The sequence below is a fragment of the Nerophis ophidion genome, linkage group LG01, assembly GCF_033978795.1.
Source record: "Nerophis ophidion isolate RoL-2023_Sa linkage group LG01, RoL_Noph_v1.0, whole genome shotgun sequence".
NCBI lineage: Eukaryota > Metazoa > Chordata > Actinopteri > Syngnathiformes > Syngnathidae > Nerophis > Nerophis ophidion.
In genome coordinates this window covers 91213434-91230867 of record NC_084611.1, presented here as the reverse complement: position 1 = coordinate 91230867, position 17434 = coordinate 91213434, and the positions used below count along the sequence as shown (strand labels likewise).

Below are 17434 nucleotides of genomic sequence, written 5' to 3'. Positions count from 1 at the left end.
ACTCGTGACGTGACGAGTTTGACCCGGTGGAAATTCTACACATGCGCTAATAAAAATAATATTTTGCGAAACGAGTTTGACCCGGCAGTAATTCTAGACAGGCGCATACTATATACCCGGCGGCAATTCAAGGAAATACGCTAAGCACATTTAATCAGATTTCAGGTGAGTTTGCTTTTTATCTGTAAATATTCCTGTTTTTATTCCGTTTCTGAGTGCCCTAGAAACTGCTTTATGAATAAAATGTTTGCCCAGGATTGTAATGTTTTTCCAGATGTGTGCAGACAACTTGGTATTGTGGTGGACCAAAGGACCCTGGCTGTCACCCTGGAGGCTTGTAGGTCGGGGTGTGGTATTGTTTCCTTGCCTGTTGGCAGTCTCGGAAAAAAGACGGGTGTCGTGTACCGATCGTCTTCTCCGGCAGAAAGGAGGGCTAGGTGAGAGATGCTACCTCAGTAGAAGCATTTAAGTCCCATCTTAAAACTCATTTGCATACTCTAGCCTTTAAATAGAACCCCTTTTAGAACAAATGTATTTTAGTAGTAGGGATTCATGATACATATTGTACAGAGAATTATCTATCCATCTATATATATATATATTATCTCCACATATATTTATTTTATTTCATTTTATATATATATATATATATATATATATGTATATTGAATTTCAGTGTTCATTTATTTACACATATACATACACATAACTCTCATCTATTCATTGTTGAGTTAAGGGTTGAATTGTCCATCCTTGTTCTATTCTTTGTCACCATTTTTCTAACTACCACTACTTCTTCCCGGAGGCTATCCAGGTCCAATCGCAGACTTGGAACTTACAAACGTATTTCTTCATCTTACTCGTCGTCGGCGTCGCCAGGGCTGTATCTTCCTCGTTCTTCTGCTTCGTCTCCTTGTTGTGTGCGCAGTTGTGCACTGCACTCTCTAAAAGCCGTAGATGTTATTGTCACATATGCATGTACAGTAGATGGCAGTATTGTCATGTTTAAGAGTGTCACAACGTTGCTGTTTACGGCAGACGGACTGCTTTATGGTAGACGCTAATGTGACTGCTGTTGTTGTGTGTTGTCACCTCGCTGGGAGGACTTAAATGAAACTGCCTAACAATAAACCCACATAAGAAACCAAGAAGTCGCCCTCGATTATTCTACAGTTGTAACGTCATTAGGCAGACACGCTGTTTATATTGTGGGAAAGCGGATGTGAAAACAGGCTGTCCTCACTTGGGTCCGCATGGAGCTGGAGGGGGTGTGGCCTCCAGCTTCGCCTGAAATTCGGGAGATTTTCGGGAGAAAATTTGTCCCGGGAGGTTTCAGAGAGAGGCGTTGAATTTCGGGAGTCTCCCGGAAAATCCGGGAGGGTTGGCAAGTATGGAGAGTTGAGAGCGCGAAAGCTATCTCTTCTCCAACAGTGGCTTTCCTATTCTGGATATTTGCATCTTCTACTCTCACTGCATCATGTCTAGTCAGTGGCATTAGATCTTTTGTAGTCTTATCATCATTAGATGTTTGCTGCCTTTGGAGATTTGTCACTTTCTGCCTCAACTTCTTGTTTTTAATAAGTGAAACGGGATAATGTGAGAGGTAATCACAATCAAGTCATTCTTTGCATCCAAATTGAACAAGTTCGTCCCACTTTCTGCCAAAGCTCACGCTGTAAGACAAATAGTCCTTTTGTCCCAGCTCGTCTGTAAGAGTTGCATTTAAAAAGGTTGTTTTTCCATGTGTGTTCGGCTTACGGCCATACTACCCTGAACACGCCCGATCTCGTCCGATCTCGGAAGCTAAGCAGGGTCGGGCCTGGTTAGTACTTGGATGGGAGACCGCCTGGGAATACCAGGTGCTGTAAGCTTTTACACTCACGCCAGAGGGCGCTGTTTCTCACTCAAAAAACAATGCTCTTCATTTCACTTTCACTTCATTTTACACTAACATGACTAATATTTATCCATCTTTGGCCTGTTTTTGCCATCTTACCCGGCTACAAAAACACATGTCATATTATAAATTCACCAATCAAGGACTTTTTGAGCGCTAATAGTCCATCAATATGTTCAAGACTGAGTGATATGTGTTATGTTTCCCGTGCAAACATATGTAGGACAACTATTGGATTATTCACAAAACGTCTTTAATGGCGTCAGGTAGGACATCAGCTAATGACACACACCTGCTGCTTTCTTCTTCACTATATATGTACTAAAGCACTCACACACACACATGATCCTAGCCTGCCATCTAGTGGCTACATTGTGTACAACAACTATCACCACACCCCCTTTTTAACCTTGTCTCTACCCATTTTTAAATGTTTTTTTCTCTCTCCTAATCTCTATTCATACCATTAAAACCTATAATTGTTCAACACACAAACACAGGGTCAGGATCATTGAAGGTTGAGTCTATCAGGGGGTTGAACTCTGCGTCCAGATCTTCTCAGCACAGGTAATGTGTCCATCTGGTCAGCTGGTCCAGTGTCTTCAGGCACAGAGATTGTTGTTGGCTCAGGTGACGCAGTGACAGTCACATCTTCACCAGTCCTGCTGTCCTTTGCAGTCTCTGGAACAGCAGTAGTCACATCTTCTCCACTTCTCTCCTCCATTGTCATTCATTGCATTTATTTCTATTTCCATTTTCTATTTATCTCCTTCATTGATGTGCATCTTTGATCCGTAGACAATTATACCTCAATTATACAATTATACATTTACACACCAATGCCTGAGAAGCAGCAGGATGAAGAAAAATCTTCAACATAATACATAGTCTCACTTCATGGATATCATACAAACCAACAAATACATCCAAATATAATGAAAACACAAAAAAAGTGCAAAACTTCATGAAGTACAAACTTAACAAAAAAAGTAATATACACCTCACGGGATGATACAAAACAAATACAAAACCAGACAGAAAAATAAGTAAAATAATAAATATAAAGCAACATGTAAACACTTATGGCTGTCCACATGATCTTATTGTTCTGTCTTTATATATTTTTTTCAATTGGAATATATTTCTAGTCTTTTATCAGATTGTAAAGATAATTCCGTAGTTGAACTCCCACCACTGATGTACACATTTGTTTTAAAGTTGTCCTTGAATACTGATGTTTGACATGACCTTTTCTTCTATGCTCTTCATTCTCAGAAGTGATGACAAACATTTGTTGTAAATTTGCTGGTAATGTTTTACTTTTAGTCTTAAACATGACTCATCATGTCTGTAACTTTACTAGTTCCTGTACTTTCAATAAAGCAGAATTAAGGAATAATATGTTAGTGTGTTCTAAGTCATCTACTTTATGAATAATCCTTATAGCTCTTTTCTGTAGTTGGTACAATGCCTTTATGTTCCTCTTATGTGTGTTCCCCCACACTTCCACACAGTAGCTGATATATGACAATATAAGTGTACAATACAATATACACATTGCCCTGTAATCTAACACATATTTTACCTTGTTTAATATAAAAATACGCTTAGACATATTTTGCCGTACATGTGCAAAATGAGATTTCCATGTCAGATCGTCATCCAGTATCACTCCTAAAAATCTAAGCTCAGAAACACTTTCAATATCAATTCCATCTATTGACAGTTTGATATTTCTTACAAAATATCATAAACTTTGTTTTTAATCTAATGATTATTTATTGATATCAAACTATATCTTAAGTTTAATCATTAAATACTTGAACCCCTTACAGTTGTAACAGTATCTAGTGTTGCTATATTCAACCTGTGGGATCTCATGTCGAGCTAAAATTCGTCCCAACTTTCTGCCAAAGCTCACGCTGTAAGACAAATAGTCCTTTTGTCCCAGCTCGTCTGTAAGAGTTGCATTTAAAAAGGTTGTTTTTCCATGTTTGTTCGGCTTACGGCCATACTACCCTGAACACGCCCGATCTCGTCCGATCTCGGAAGCAAAGCAGGGTCGGGCCTGGTTAGTACTTGGATGGGAGACCGCCTGGGAATACCAGGTGCTGTAAGCTTTTACACTCACGCCAGAGGGCGCTGTTTCTCACTCAAAAAACAACGCTCCTCATTTCACTTTCACTTCATTTTACACTAACATGACTAATATTTATCCATTTTTGGCCTGTTTTTGCCATCTTCAAACACATCATATTATAAAATTCAGCAATCAAGGACTTTTGAGGGCTGCAGACGGCAGACGTTTCAGAACCATGTGAACCCGCACAAATAGACTCAAGAACAGTTTCTACCCCTGGGCCATAACTGCACTAAACACAGCTGGATTGTATAAAGAATAAAAATCACGATCCGGGACTGTGCAATCAGTGGTTACATGCCAACTGGACAATATTTACCATATTTATTTACATATTTAATCCAAAATAAAAAGCCTGCACAGCATAGGCGGTAGGAAATATTGACTCCCACCCCCTCAGCACACTGGGAATCAGCATTAATCCTCTCTAGTCAGTTTTACTAGTCACTTTATACTTTTTATTGTCTCGTTTTTTTTACATTGCCTCTTAGAGTGGTCTTAGGCCATATTGTATATTGTGTTGTTTCTTTTTTTTTTTTTTAATGCAAAGCACCTCAAGGAATATTAGTCATGTTAGTGTAAAATGAAGTGAAAGTGAAATGAAGAGGGTTGTTTTTTTAGTGAGAAACAGCGCCCTCTGGCGTGAGTGTAAAAGCTTACAGCACCTGGTATTCCCAGGCGGTCTCCCATCCAAGTACTAACCAGGCCCGACCCTGCTTAGCTTCCGAGATCGGACGAGATCGGGCGTGTTCAGGGTAGTATGGCCGTAAGCCGAACAATCATGGAAAAACAACCTTTTTAAATGAAACTCTTTTTTCTGTGCTTTGGTTTTTGTTTTGTTTTTTCTTTGTCATGAAAAAGGGACGTTTTTGTCATGAAAAAGGGAGGTTTTGTGGTTGGTGCACTAATTGTAAGTGCATATTGTGTTTTTTTATGTTGATTTAATAAGAAATAGATAAATAAATAAAAAAATAAAAAAGTATTTAATTTTCTTTTTTTTTAAATAAAAATTAATAAAACATTCTTCTGCGGCCCGGTACCAATCAGTGGTTGGGGACCACTGATTTAGTACATATATAGCGAAGAACAAAGCAGCAGGTGTGTGTCATTAGCTGATGTCCTACCTGACGCCATTAAAGACGTTTTGTGAATAATCCAATAGTTGTCCTACATATGTTTGCACGGGAAACATAACACATATCACTCAGTCTTGAACATATTGATGGACCATCAGCGCTCAAAAGTCCTTGATTGGTGAATTTATAATATGACATGTGTTTTTGTAGCCGGGTAAGATGGCAAAAACAGGCCAAAGATGGATAAATATTAGTCATGTTAGTGTAAAATGAATATTGCTTTTTTTAGTGAGAAACAGCGCCCTCTGGCGTGAGTGTAAAAGCTTACAGCACCTGGTATTCCCAGGCGGTCTCCCATCCAAGTACTAACCAGGCCCGACCCTGCTTAGCTTTCGCGATCGGACGAGATCGGGCGTGTTCAGGGTAGTATGGCCGTAAACCGAACTAAAACGGAAAAACAACCTTTTTAAATGAAACAGCTCACAGTGTGAGCTTTGGCAGAAAGTTGGGACGAACTTTAGATCGACATGAGATCCCACAGGTTGTATAAAATGATAACCAGAGGTGGGTAGAGTAGCCAGAAATTGTACTCAGGTAAGAGTACTGTTAATTTAGAGATTCATTACTCAAGTAAAAGTAAGAAGTAGTCACCCAAATATTTACTTGAGTAAAAGTAAAAAGTATGTTGTGAAAAAACTACTCAAGTACTGAGTAACTGATGAATAACCTGTTTGTTTAATGATTACGGCAACAAATAATGCACAAAAACATAAAAATAGCAATGAGCAAATTCAGAGCCAGGAATATCTCTTAAGCAACTAAAACAATATTATATATTAAATAATACATTAAAATAAAAAAAAAATTAAGGCAAATTGAGCCACAATAACTTAACAGCACCATAGCCTCAGTAGGCATTCATTGATTGATTGATTGATTGTAACTTGTATTAGTAGATTGCACAGTACAGTACATATTCCCTACAATTGACTACTAAATGGTAACACCCCAATAAGTTTTTCAACATTAATCAATTACTTAGTAAATGACCAAGTCGAGGTGATCTACCTCATATATACATACACACACATATCATGTACAGTGTATATATATATATATATGTATATACTTACATACCTTTATATATACAGTATAAAATGTATATTTATTTATTTTGCCGTTTTTGTTGACATGTTGAAGGTGTTTTCATGAATATACATGCATGTTTAACATATAGATTCCTATCTTTCATGAAGACAAGAATATAAGTTGGTGTATTACCTGATTCTGATGACTTGCATTGATTGGAATCCGACGTCCCGGTTTTCAAATGGAGGAGAAAAAAAGTTCCTCCTTCCTGTCTAATACCACATGAAAGTCGTTGGTTTTTGGCATCTTATTTGTCCAGCTTCCGTATTCGTTTTTATACACTTTACAAGAAATACTTTGGCGGCAAACTCCGTAGCTTGCTAGCTTGTTTGCACTGCCTCTCGGAGACTCTTATTTTGTTAGCGCAGACGCGATGGAGCGGCGCTTTTATTGTGAAGACAGGAACTGTGCGATCAGTCTTTAGGCTTTTGACGGGAAGTACGGTTGAAATAAAAAGTGTCTTTTTTACTTTACACTTTTGATTGATTGATTGGAACTTTTTATTATTAGATTGCACAGTACAGTACATATTCCGTACAGTTGACCACTAAATGGTAACACCCCGATAAGTTTTTCAACATGTCGGGTTCTACGTGTGACGGTCACATGACCACCTGGCTCTGTTTGATTGGTCCAACATCACCAGTGACTGCATTTGATTGGTGAAACACACGCATGCGTAGTTCCTACTTTGAATGCATGTCTGACAAAATCAAAACAAACATTAACAGATCGATTAAAAAAGAGTAGCGATTAGCGACCTGATTGCAGATAAATGGAACTGAGTAAAAGTAGCGTTTCTTCTCTATAAATATACTCAAGTAAAAGTAAAAGTATGTTGCCTAAAAACTACTCTTAGAAGTACAATTTATCCCAAACGTTACTCAAGTAAATGTAACGGAGTAAATGTAGCGCGTTACTACCCACCTCTGGTGATAATGGATACTGTAACAACTGTAAGGAGTTCAAGTGATCAATGATTAACTTAGGAGATAGTTTGATGTCAATAAATTATCATTAAATGTAAAAAAAAAGTTAATGATTTTTTTTGTAAGAGAAAAAGAGAGGAAACAATCAAACTGTCAATAGATGGAATTGATATTGAAAGTGTTTCTGAGCTTAGATTTTTAGGAGTGATACTGGATGACGATCTGACATGGAAATCTCATTTTGCACATGTACGGAAAAGATGTCAAAGCGTATTTTTATCTTAAACAAGGTAAAATATGTGTTAGATTACAGGGCAATGTGTATATTGTATTGTGCACTTATATTGTCATATATCAGCTACTGTGTGGAAGTGTGGGGGAACACACATAAGAGGAACATAAAGGCATTGTAGCAACTACAGAAAAGAGCTATAAGGATTATTCATAAAGTAGATGACTTAGAACACACTAACATATTATTCATTAATTCTGCTTTATTGAAAGTACAGGAACTAGTAAAGTTACAGACATGATGAGTCATGTTTAAGACTAAAAGTAAAACATTACCAGCAAATTTACAACAAATGTTTGTCATCACTCTGGCGTGAGTGTAAAAGCTTACAGCACGTGGTATTCCCAGGCGGTCTCCCATCCAAGTACTAACCAGGCCCGACCCTGCTTAGCGGACGAGATCGGGCGTGTTCAGGGTAGTATGGCCGTAAGCCGAACAAACATGGAAAAACAACCTTTTTAAATGAAACAGCTCACAGACGAGCTGGGACAAAATTAGTATCTAATTAATATTAATAGACGGATATCATATTAGCATAATGCACATCCTTTAATTACAAATCTGGATTGCAGATAGTAATTTAACGACGCTAAGTACTTTATTAGTTTGAGTCAAAGTTCTGTTAAGCATATATCCCAGAATGCAACGGTACACGTAGACTCAGAATCCTCTTAATTGGTCGAGTGAGTTTAACACACAAGAATGCTTAGGACAGGGGTGGACAAACTTTTTGGCTCAGGGGCCACATTGGCTTGTGAAATGTGAGAGAGGGGCCGGGCGAGCACATGGTGCATTCCAAAGCATATCATATGTGTTGGAACTAAGACTAGACTTCTCAAACATGGTCTATGTTCATCCTAGTACATCTATTTTCAACAATATCATATCAGGACATCAGAGGAACATAAAAATGGTGTTAAAGGGTTCACACTTACATTCTCTTTTAGTGGGAGCAGTGTTGTTGATCACCCTTTTTCACAGTGCATCCAAGTCCAGTATCAGATTTGTTGTGGCAATTCTCTAAACAGATCTTTGCTCAATTCTCTTCTAATATTTTCTGGGCCGTACTAAAGGGACGAACGGGCCAGATGTCCGCAGTTTGCCTACCACTGGCTTAGGATTTGTGTATGGATTTAGAAAATTCCACAGTTACGTCTACGGCCTTCCAGCATTTGTAGCAGCTACAGACCACAAAGCATTGATTGCAATAATCAAGAAGAATCTCAGCCAGATGTCTCCAAGAATCCAAAGACTCATGATAGAGCAACAACGCTATGATTTCCACCTCATCTACACGCCTGCTACACTTTGTCCTGGCGGATGCTCTGTCACCAGCTACAAAATAGACTCATGCTCCCAGCATAAGCTCTGCAGAGACTCATGTAAACCTCAGATATGAAATCCTTACCTGTATCAGATATGAAGTCCTGCTGAAACACTGATGGGATGTCAACTGCGCACCACTCTACCTTACACTGCAAAACTAAATAAAAACAAGGAGTTGAGGCAGAAAGTGACAAATCTCCAAAGGCAACAAACATGTAATGATGATAAGACTACAAAAGATCTAACACCACTGACTAGACATGATGCAGTGAGAGTAGAAGATGCAAATATCCAGAATAGGAAAGCCACTGTTGGAGAAGAAATAGCTTCAAGATCTTACATTGTCATTCTGAGAAGGAATGGAGGAAGTTTGCTCCAAACTAAAGATACAATGGAGGAGAGAAGTGGAGAAGATGTGACTACTGCTGTTCCAGAGACTGCAAAGGACAGCAGGACTGGTGAAGATGTGACTGTCACTGCGTCACCTGAGCCAACAACAATCACTGTGCCTGAAGAAACTGGATCAGCTGACCAGATGGACACATTACCTGTGCTGAGAAGATCTGGACGCAGAGTTCAACCCCCTGATAGACTCAATCTTCAATGATCCTGACCCGGTGTTTGTGTGTTGAACAATTATAGGTTTTAATGGTATGAATAGAGATTAGGAGAGAGAAAAAAACATTTCAAAACGGGTAGAGACAAGGTTAAAAAGGGGATGTGGTGATAGTTGTTGTACACAATGTAGCCACTAGATGTCAGGCTAGGATCATGTGTGTGTGTGAGTGCTTTCGTCCACTGGTTCTCAAATGGGGGTACGTGTACCCCTGTGGGTACTTGAAGGTATGCCAAGGGGTACGTGAATTTTTTTTTAAATATTCTAAAAATAGCAACAATTCTTAAATACTTTATAAATATATTTATTGAACAATACTTTAACAAAATAGGAATGTAAGTTCATAAACTGTGAAAAGAAATGCAACAATGCAATATTCAGTGTTGACAGCTAGATTTTTTGTGGACATGTTCCATAAATATTGATGTAAAAATTTCTTTTTTCGTGGAGAAATGTTTGGAATGAAGTTGATGAATCCAGATGGATCTCTATTACACTTTAAGTTGATGATTACTTCTATGTGTAAAAGTAATTTATAATTGAATCACTTGTTTGTTTTTCAACGAGCTTTTAGTTATTTTTACATCTTTTTTTCCCCAAATAGTTCAGGAAAGACCACTACAAATGAGCAATATTTTGCACTGTTATACAATTTAATAAATCAGAAACTGATGACATAGTTCTGTATTTCACTTCTTTATCTCTTTTTTTAAACCAAAAATGATTTGCTCTGATTAGGGGGTACTTGAATAAAAAAAAAATTCACAGGGGGTACATCACTGAAAAAATTTTGAGAACCACTGCTTTAGTACATATATAGCGAAGAACAAAGCAGCAGGTGTGTGTCATTAGCTGATGTCCTACCTGACGCCATTAAAGACGTTTTGTTAATAATCCAAAATTTGTCCTACATATGTTTGCACGGGAAACATAACACATATCACTCAGTGTTCAGCATATTGATGGACTATCAGGGCTCAAAAAGTCCTTGATTGTTGAATTTAATAATATGACATGTGTTTTTGTAGCCTGGTAAGATGTCAAAAACAGGCCAAAGATGGATAAATATTAGTCATGTTAGTGTAAAATGAAGTGAAAGTGAAATGAAGAGGGTTGTTTTTGAGTGAGAAACAGCGCCCTCTGGCGTGAGTGTAAAAGCTTACAGCACCTGGTATTCCCAGGCGGTCTCCCATCCAAGTACTAACCAGGCCCGACCCTGCTTAGCTTCCGAGATCGGACGAGATCGGGCGTGTTCAGGGTAGTATGGCCGTAAGCCGAACAAACATGGAAAAACAACCTTTTTAAATGCAACTCTTACAGACGAGCTGGGACAAAAGGACTATTTGTCTTACAGCCTGCCGCGCATGCGTACACTAATGGCCTTTTTCTGCCTGTGGGATTGTTGTCTTCCTTTGCTACGGCGGTCAACTTGCATTCACCCTGGATATTTGCCTCCCCAGCTCCAGCGGAAGCTCCCCCTCACTGTGCCCACACTGCTCTCTCATGCTGCGGGGAGATTGCAGGAGAGGTGCCGCTCTCAACTCCGCTTCATGCTTAGGCACCAAAAAACGCCTAACCCTAACCCTAACCAAAAAACAAACAAAAAAACAGAGAGTTCCATTCAAAAAGGTTGTTTTTCCATGTTTGTTCGGCTCACGGCCATACTACCCTGAACACGCCCGATCTCGTCCGATCTCGGAAGCTAAGCAGGGTCGGGCCTGGTTAGTACTTGGATGGGAGACCGCCTGGGAATACCAGGTGCTGTAAGCTTTTACACTCACGCCAGAGGGCGCTGTTTCTCACTAAAAAAGCAACGCTCTTCATTTCACTTTCACTTCATTTTACACTAACATGACTAATATTTATCCATCTTTGGCCGGTTTTTGCCATCTTAAAACACATCATATTATAAATTCACCAATCAAGCACTTTTGAGCACTGATAGTCCATCAATATGTTCAAGACTGAGTGATATGAACCAATCAGCGTGCCTTATTCCGACATCCTCCAACTTTCTAAGCCAATCAGATGTCCAACTTTCTTCCACACATTCTAATATTTGACCAATGATAGAAAGCCTGGTTTACTTCCGGCCTCATTAGCATATTTCAACATTTAGCCAATCACTGACGTTCATGACATTCCGCTACCCCCCAAGAAAGGAACTTCTTTTCAAAACAACATTTTATACTTTGTTGACACTGGAACGTAAGAACAATATTTAATTTCCTGCAGCTGATAAGAAGAAGGGAGACTATTATTATGACTATTATGTAGTAACAGTTTGCAACAATATAACATCCATCCATCCATCCATTTTCTACCGCTTATTCCCTTTCGGGGTCGCGGGGGGCGCTGGCGCCTATCTCAGCTACAATCGGGCGGAAGGCGGGGTACACCCTGGACAAGTCGCCACGTCATCGCAGGGCCAACACAGATAGACAGACAACATTCACACTCACATTCACACACTAGGGACCATTTAGTGTTGCCAATCAACCTATCCCCAGGTGCATGTCTTTGGAAGTGGGAGGAAGCCGGAGTACCCGGAGGGAACCCACGCATTCACGGGGAGAACATGCAAACTCCACACAGAAAGATCCCGAGCCTGGATTTGAACCCAGGACTGCAGGACCTTCGTATTGTGAGGCAGACGCACTAACCCCTCTTCCACCACAATATGAGAATGTGTGCTGTATAAATGAATTAATGAATTACTTTACTGCATCTGCCGATTCAGTCCATCGCCCTGGGCTACAAGCAGAAGGCCAGTGAGGAATGCACATGTACCAATCCAAACAGTAGAAGCATTTAAGTCTCACCTTAAAACTCATCTGTATACTCTAGCCTTTAAATAGACCTCCTTTTTAGACCAGTTGACCTGCCGCTTCTTTTCTTTTTTCTCCTATGTCCCCCTCCCTCCCTTGTGGAGGGGGTCCGGTCCGATGACCATGGATGAAGTACTGGCTGTCCAGAGTCGGGACCAAGGATGGACCACTCGCCTGTGTATGGGTTGGGGACATCTCTACGCTGCTGATCCGCCTCCGCTTGAGATGGTTTCCTGTGGACGGGACTCTCGCTGCTGTCTTGGATCCGCTTTGAACTGAACCCTCGCGGCTGTGTTGGAGCCACTATGGATTGAACTTTCACAGTATCATGTTAGACCCGCCCACTTCTGAGGTCCTCTCCAAGGTTTCTCATAGTCAGCATTGTCACTGGCGTCCCACTGGATGTGAATTCTCCCTGCCCACTGGGTGTGAGTTTTCCTTGCCCTTTTGTGGGTTCTTCCGAGGATGTTGTAGTCGTAATGATTTGTGCAGTCCTTTGAGACATTTGTGATTTGGGGCTATATAAATAAACATTGATTGATTGATTGATTGATGTGGAAAGCCATTGGCAGGCTCCAACACCAGGAGATAGTGTGCAGGGTGCAAGTAGGAAGAAAGAGGCTTGGCTGGGGAGATTCTCCACGCCTCTGGTCCAAGGCCACGAAGAGGGAACGCAGAACCATGCTTGTGGAGGACATCTCAAGGGCGAACCAGGATATAATAATGAATCAAAATCAATATTGTTATGAATTATTGACCTACTGAAGGCTCACATACTTCACATCAAATATTCCACTTAAAAAAATTGTGGAGGAAATGGTGCATATGTTGTGTGTTTGCCATAAAAATGAAGGAAATAAAACAAAAATATAAAAGATAATAACAACTTATAATTGACGGAGAGATCTGAAGTTGATCTAGAAATGTATGAGTTTCAAGGGAAAAAAAATCAAATAAGATAACACCTTTAACACTTTTATAAGCGGGGTTGTGTATAATGAATTAAACACAACTTTAAACCAAGTACGAGACCAAAGTATTGTGTTAACTAAGCTATATAAAATATATGACAATCATTTACTTGTCAGTTGCTTTATTTTATTTATAAAAGCTTAGACCCCAAATGAAAAGGCATACAAAAGTCCAAGTACAAACCCCGTTTCCATATGAGTTGGGAAATTGTGTTAGATGTAAATATAAACAGAATACAATGATTTGCAAATCCTTTTCAACCCATATTCAGTTGAATATGCTACAAAGACAACATATTTGATGTTCAAACTCATAAACTTAAATTTTTTTTGCAAATAATAATTAACTTAGAATTTCACGGCTGCAACACGTGCCAAAGTAGTTGGGAAAGGGCATGTTCACCACTGTGTTACATCACCTTTTCTTTTAACAACACTCAATAAACGTTTGGGAACTGAGGAAACTAATTGTTGAAGCTTTGAAAGTGGAATTCTTTCCCATTCTTGTTTTATGTAGAGCTTCAGTCCTTCAACAATCCTGGGTCTCCGCTGTCCTATTTTACGCTTCATAATGCGCCACACATTTGCCATGGGAGACAGGTCTGGACTGCAGGCGGGCCAGGAAAGTACCCGCACTCTTTTACTATGAAACCACGCTGTTGTAACACGTGGCTTGGCATTGTCTTGCTGAAATAAGCAGGGGCGTCCATGATAACATTGCTTGGATGACAACATATGTTGATCCAAAACCTGTATGGACCATTAAGCATTAATGGTGCCTTCACCCAAGTTACCCATGCCTTGGCCACTAATACACCCCCATACCATCACAGATGCTGGCTTTTCAACTTTGCGCCTTTAACAATCTGAATGGTAATTTCCCTTTTTGTTCCGGATGACACCACGGCCACAGTTTCCAAATGTAATTTGAAATGTGGACTCGTCAGACCACAGAACACTTTTTCACTTTGCATCAGTCCATCTTAGATGAGCTCGGGCCCAGCGAAGCCGGCGGCGTTTCTGGGTGTTGTTGATAAATGGGTTTTGCTTTGCATAGTAGAGCTTTAACTTGCACTTACAGATGTAGCGACCGACTGTAGTGAATTATATATTTACATATGTTAAAAATACACTATACAGTATTCTTTTATTTTATTTTCGTTTTTTATACAAATTTGTCAAAGAAAATGTTATGGCAAATATGGCAAACACACAAAATAAGCAATATTTTTCCCCAAATATATGCAATATTTTTCCCCAAAAATATGCAATATTTTCCCCCAAAAATATGCAATATTTCCCCTCCAAAATATGCAATATTTTCCAAAAATATATGCAATATTTTCCCCCCAAAATATGCAATATTTTCCAAAAATATATGCAATATTTTCCCCCCAAAAATATATATATAGGGCTTTTCTTGAGTGACTCAAAGTGCTTTACATAGTGAAACCCAATATCTAAGTTCCATTTAAACCAGTGTGGGTGGCACTTGAAGCAGGTGGGTAAAGTGTCTTGCCCAAGGACACAACGGCAGTGACTAGGATGTTGGAGGCGGGAATTGAACCTGAATCCCTCAAGTTACTGGCACGGACGCTCTACCAACCGAGCTAAACCGTAGTATCCGACAGTGCTTTTATGAAGTGTTCCTGAGCCCATGCGGTGATCTCCTTCACACACTGATGTCGGTTTTTGATGCAGTACCGCCTGAGGGGACAAAGGTCCATAATATCGTGGCTTACGTGCGGTGATTTCTCCAGATTCTCTGACCCTTTTGATGATTTTACGGGCAGTCGATGGTAAAAATGCCTGAATTCCTTGTTGAGAAATGTTGTTCTAAAACTGTTTGACAATTTGCTTACAAATTGGTGACCCTCGCCTCGTCCTTTCTTGTGAATGACTTAGCATTTCATGGAAGCTGCTTTTATAGCCAATCATGGCACCCACCTGTTCCCAATTAGCCTGCACACCTGTGGGATGTTCCAAATAAGTGTTTGATGAGCATTCCTCAACTGTATCAGTATTTATTGCCACCTTTCCCAACTTCTTTGTCACGTGTTGCTGGCATCGAATTCTAAAGTTAATGATTATTTGCAATGTTTATGAGTTTGAACATGAAATATGTTGTCTTTGTAGCATATTCAACTGAATATGGCTTGAAAAGGATTTTTAAATCATTTTATTCCGTTTATATTTACATCGAACGCAATTTCCCAACTCATATGGAAACGGGGTTTGTACTTTCCAGATTGTTGTCATTGCCTCGGACGACTCACATAGCGGAGAAGCGTCAGAGCGACAACATTGTTATCTCTCTGGAAAGTACTGTTTACTTTATTGTGCGGTTTTAACAATGGTTGTTTGTGTGTGTGTGTGTGTGTGTGTGTGTGTGTGTGTGTGGGGCTTTTGATCTTTTCAAGGCCGAAATGACAGGTGGAACTCCCCAAAAATGTGAATGCGGCGTAAAAGTCCGTCCATTTCAGCGATTAAACTTTAAACGTGAACTCACTGCATGCAAAGTTGGTTTTGTTTAGTTTTGTTTTGTGTTGGTTCATTTCGTTTCGTTTTTAAATCTTTTTGTTTGTTCGCTTGTTTGTTTTGTTTTGTACTCTTCAGCATCTACCACAGGGGTGCCCACACTTTTTCTGCAGGCGAGCTACTTTTCAATTAACCAACTCGAGGGGATCTACCTCATTTATATATATCATTTATTTATGAAAGAGACATTTTTGTAAACAAGTTAAATGTGTTTAATGATAATACAAGCATGTGTAACACATATAGATGTCTTTCTTTCACAAAGACAAGAATATAAGTTGGTGTATCACCTGATTCTGATGACTTGCATTGATTGGAATCAGACAGTAATGATGATAACGCCCACATTTTCAAATGGAGGAGAAAAAAAGTTGTCCTTTCTGTACAATACCACATGAAAGTGGTTGGTTTTTGGCATCTAATTCATCCAGCTTCCATACACTTTATGAGAAAAACATTGGCGGCAAATTCCGTAGCTTGCTTGATTGACATTCACGGCACCCGAGGGTCTTGTGAGATGACGCTGGCTGCTGCCAGTTCATTATTATGAAAAAATGACAGAGAGGAAGGCGAGAAACACTTTTTATTTCAACAGACTTTCGCGCCGTCCCTTCCGTCAAAACTCTAAAGGCCGACTGCACATTTCCTATCTTCACAATAAAAGCCCTGCTTCATGCTGCCTGCGCTAACAAAATAAGAGTCTCGAAAGGCTGGCGTGCACAAGTGATGTGCACGCCAGCTTTCTGAGGGATCGCTTGTGCACGCCAGTTTTCCGAGACTCTGTATTTAGTTAGCGCAGGCAGCATGAAGCAGGGCTTTTATTGTGAAGATAGGAAATGTGCAGTCGGCCTTTAGAGTTTTGACGGAAGGTACGGCGCGAGAGTCTGTTGAAATAAAAAGTGTTTCTCGCCTTCCTCTCGGTCATATTTTCATAATAATGATCTTGCAGCAGCCAGCGTCATCTCACAAGACCCTCCGGTACCGTGAATGTCATTTAAGTGACGTCTTGGTGAAGATTGATGATCACTCATTTTTAGGTCTATTTTTTTTAAAAGCCTGGCTGGAGATGGACTGACACACCCCCCGCGGTCGACTGGTAGCTCGCGATCGACGTAATGGGCACCCCTGATCTACATGCTGCCGCTAGGTGACATCATACGCAAATACGGTGTTAGCTTTCACTGCTATGCTGATGACACCCAACTCTACATGCCCCTAAAGCTGACCAACACGCCGGATTGTAGTCAGCTGGAGGCGTGTCTTAATGAAATCAAACAATGGATGTCCGCTAATTTTTTGCAACTTAACGCCAAAAAAACGGAAATGCTGATTATCGGTCCTGCTAGACACCGACCTCTATTTAATAATACAACTCTAACATTTGACAACCAAACAAATAAACAAGGCGACTCGGTAAAAAATCTTGGTATTATTTTCGATCCAACTCTCTCCTTTGAGTCACACATTAAAAGTATTACTAAAACGGCTTTCTTTCATCTCCGTAATATGGCTGAAATTCGTTTGACGCATCCTCGAGGGAATCGAACCCGGTACCACGATGCCGAACCAGCGTTACAATAATTCCACTTCAAAAATGTGTCTCCTCAGTCCCAAACCTTTACTGAGTGTTGTTTAAAGGACAGGCCATGTAACACACTGGTAAAAATGCCTT

At 39.9% G+C, this 17434-nt stretch overlaps 1 protein-coding gene, 6 non-coding genes and 1 pseudogene across 7 annotated transcripts in view; 4 read left to right on the top strand and 4 right to left on the bottom strand.

The window, feature by feature from the left end:
- Positions 1–1752: 1752 nt before the first annotated feature.
- LOC133562799 (5S ribosomal RNA) lies at positions 1753–1871 on the top strand. Its single transcript, XR_009808911.1, has one exon. It is a non-coding gene; the product is annotated as a 5S ribosomal RNA (ribosomal RNA).
- A 2027-nt stretch (positions 1872–3898) lies between these two features.
- Positions 3899–4017, top strand: LOC133562912 (5S ribosomal RNA). Its single transcript, XR_009808946.1, has one exon. It is a non-coding gene; the product is annotated as a 5S ribosomal RNA (ribosomal RNA).
- A 673-nt stretch (positions 4018–4690) lies between these two features.
- Positions 4691–4809, bottom strand: LOC133562788 (5S ribosomal RNA). Its single transcript, XR_009808910.1, has one exon. It is a non-coding gene; the product is annotated as a 5S ribosomal RNA (ribosomal RNA).
- A 625-nt stretch (positions 4810–5434) lies between these two features.
- LOC133562983 (5S ribosomal RNA) lies at positions 5435–5553 on the bottom strand. Its single transcript, XR_009808973.1, has one exon. It is a non-coding gene; the product is annotated as a 5S ribosomal RNA (ribosomal RNA).
- Positions 5554–7806: 2253 nt separating this feature from the next.
- LOC133563043 (5S ribosomal RNA) lies at positions 7807–7915 on the bottom strand (annotated as a pseudogene).
- Positions 7916–9200: 1285 nt separating this feature from the next.
- LOC133562146 (adhesive plaque matrix protein-like) overlaps positions 9201–17434 on the top strand; it is a 28658-nt gene continuing 20424 nt past the window's right edge. Inside the window, exon 1 of the mRNA XM_061916104.1 lies at positions 9201–9267. Within this exon, the coding sequence (XP_061772088.1) occupies positions 9201–9267 (67 nt within the window). The remainder of the gene's footprint in view (positions 9268–17434) is intronic.
- LOC133563049 (5S ribosomal RNA) lies at positions 10582–10700 on the bottom strand. Its single transcript, XR_009808982.1, has one exon. It is a non-coding gene; the product is annotated as a 5S ribosomal RNA (ribosomal RNA).
- Positions 11077–11195, top strand: LOC133562935 (5S ribosomal RNA). The gene has a single exon (XR_009808956.1). It is a non-coding gene; the product is annotated as a 5S ribosomal RNA (ribosomal RNA).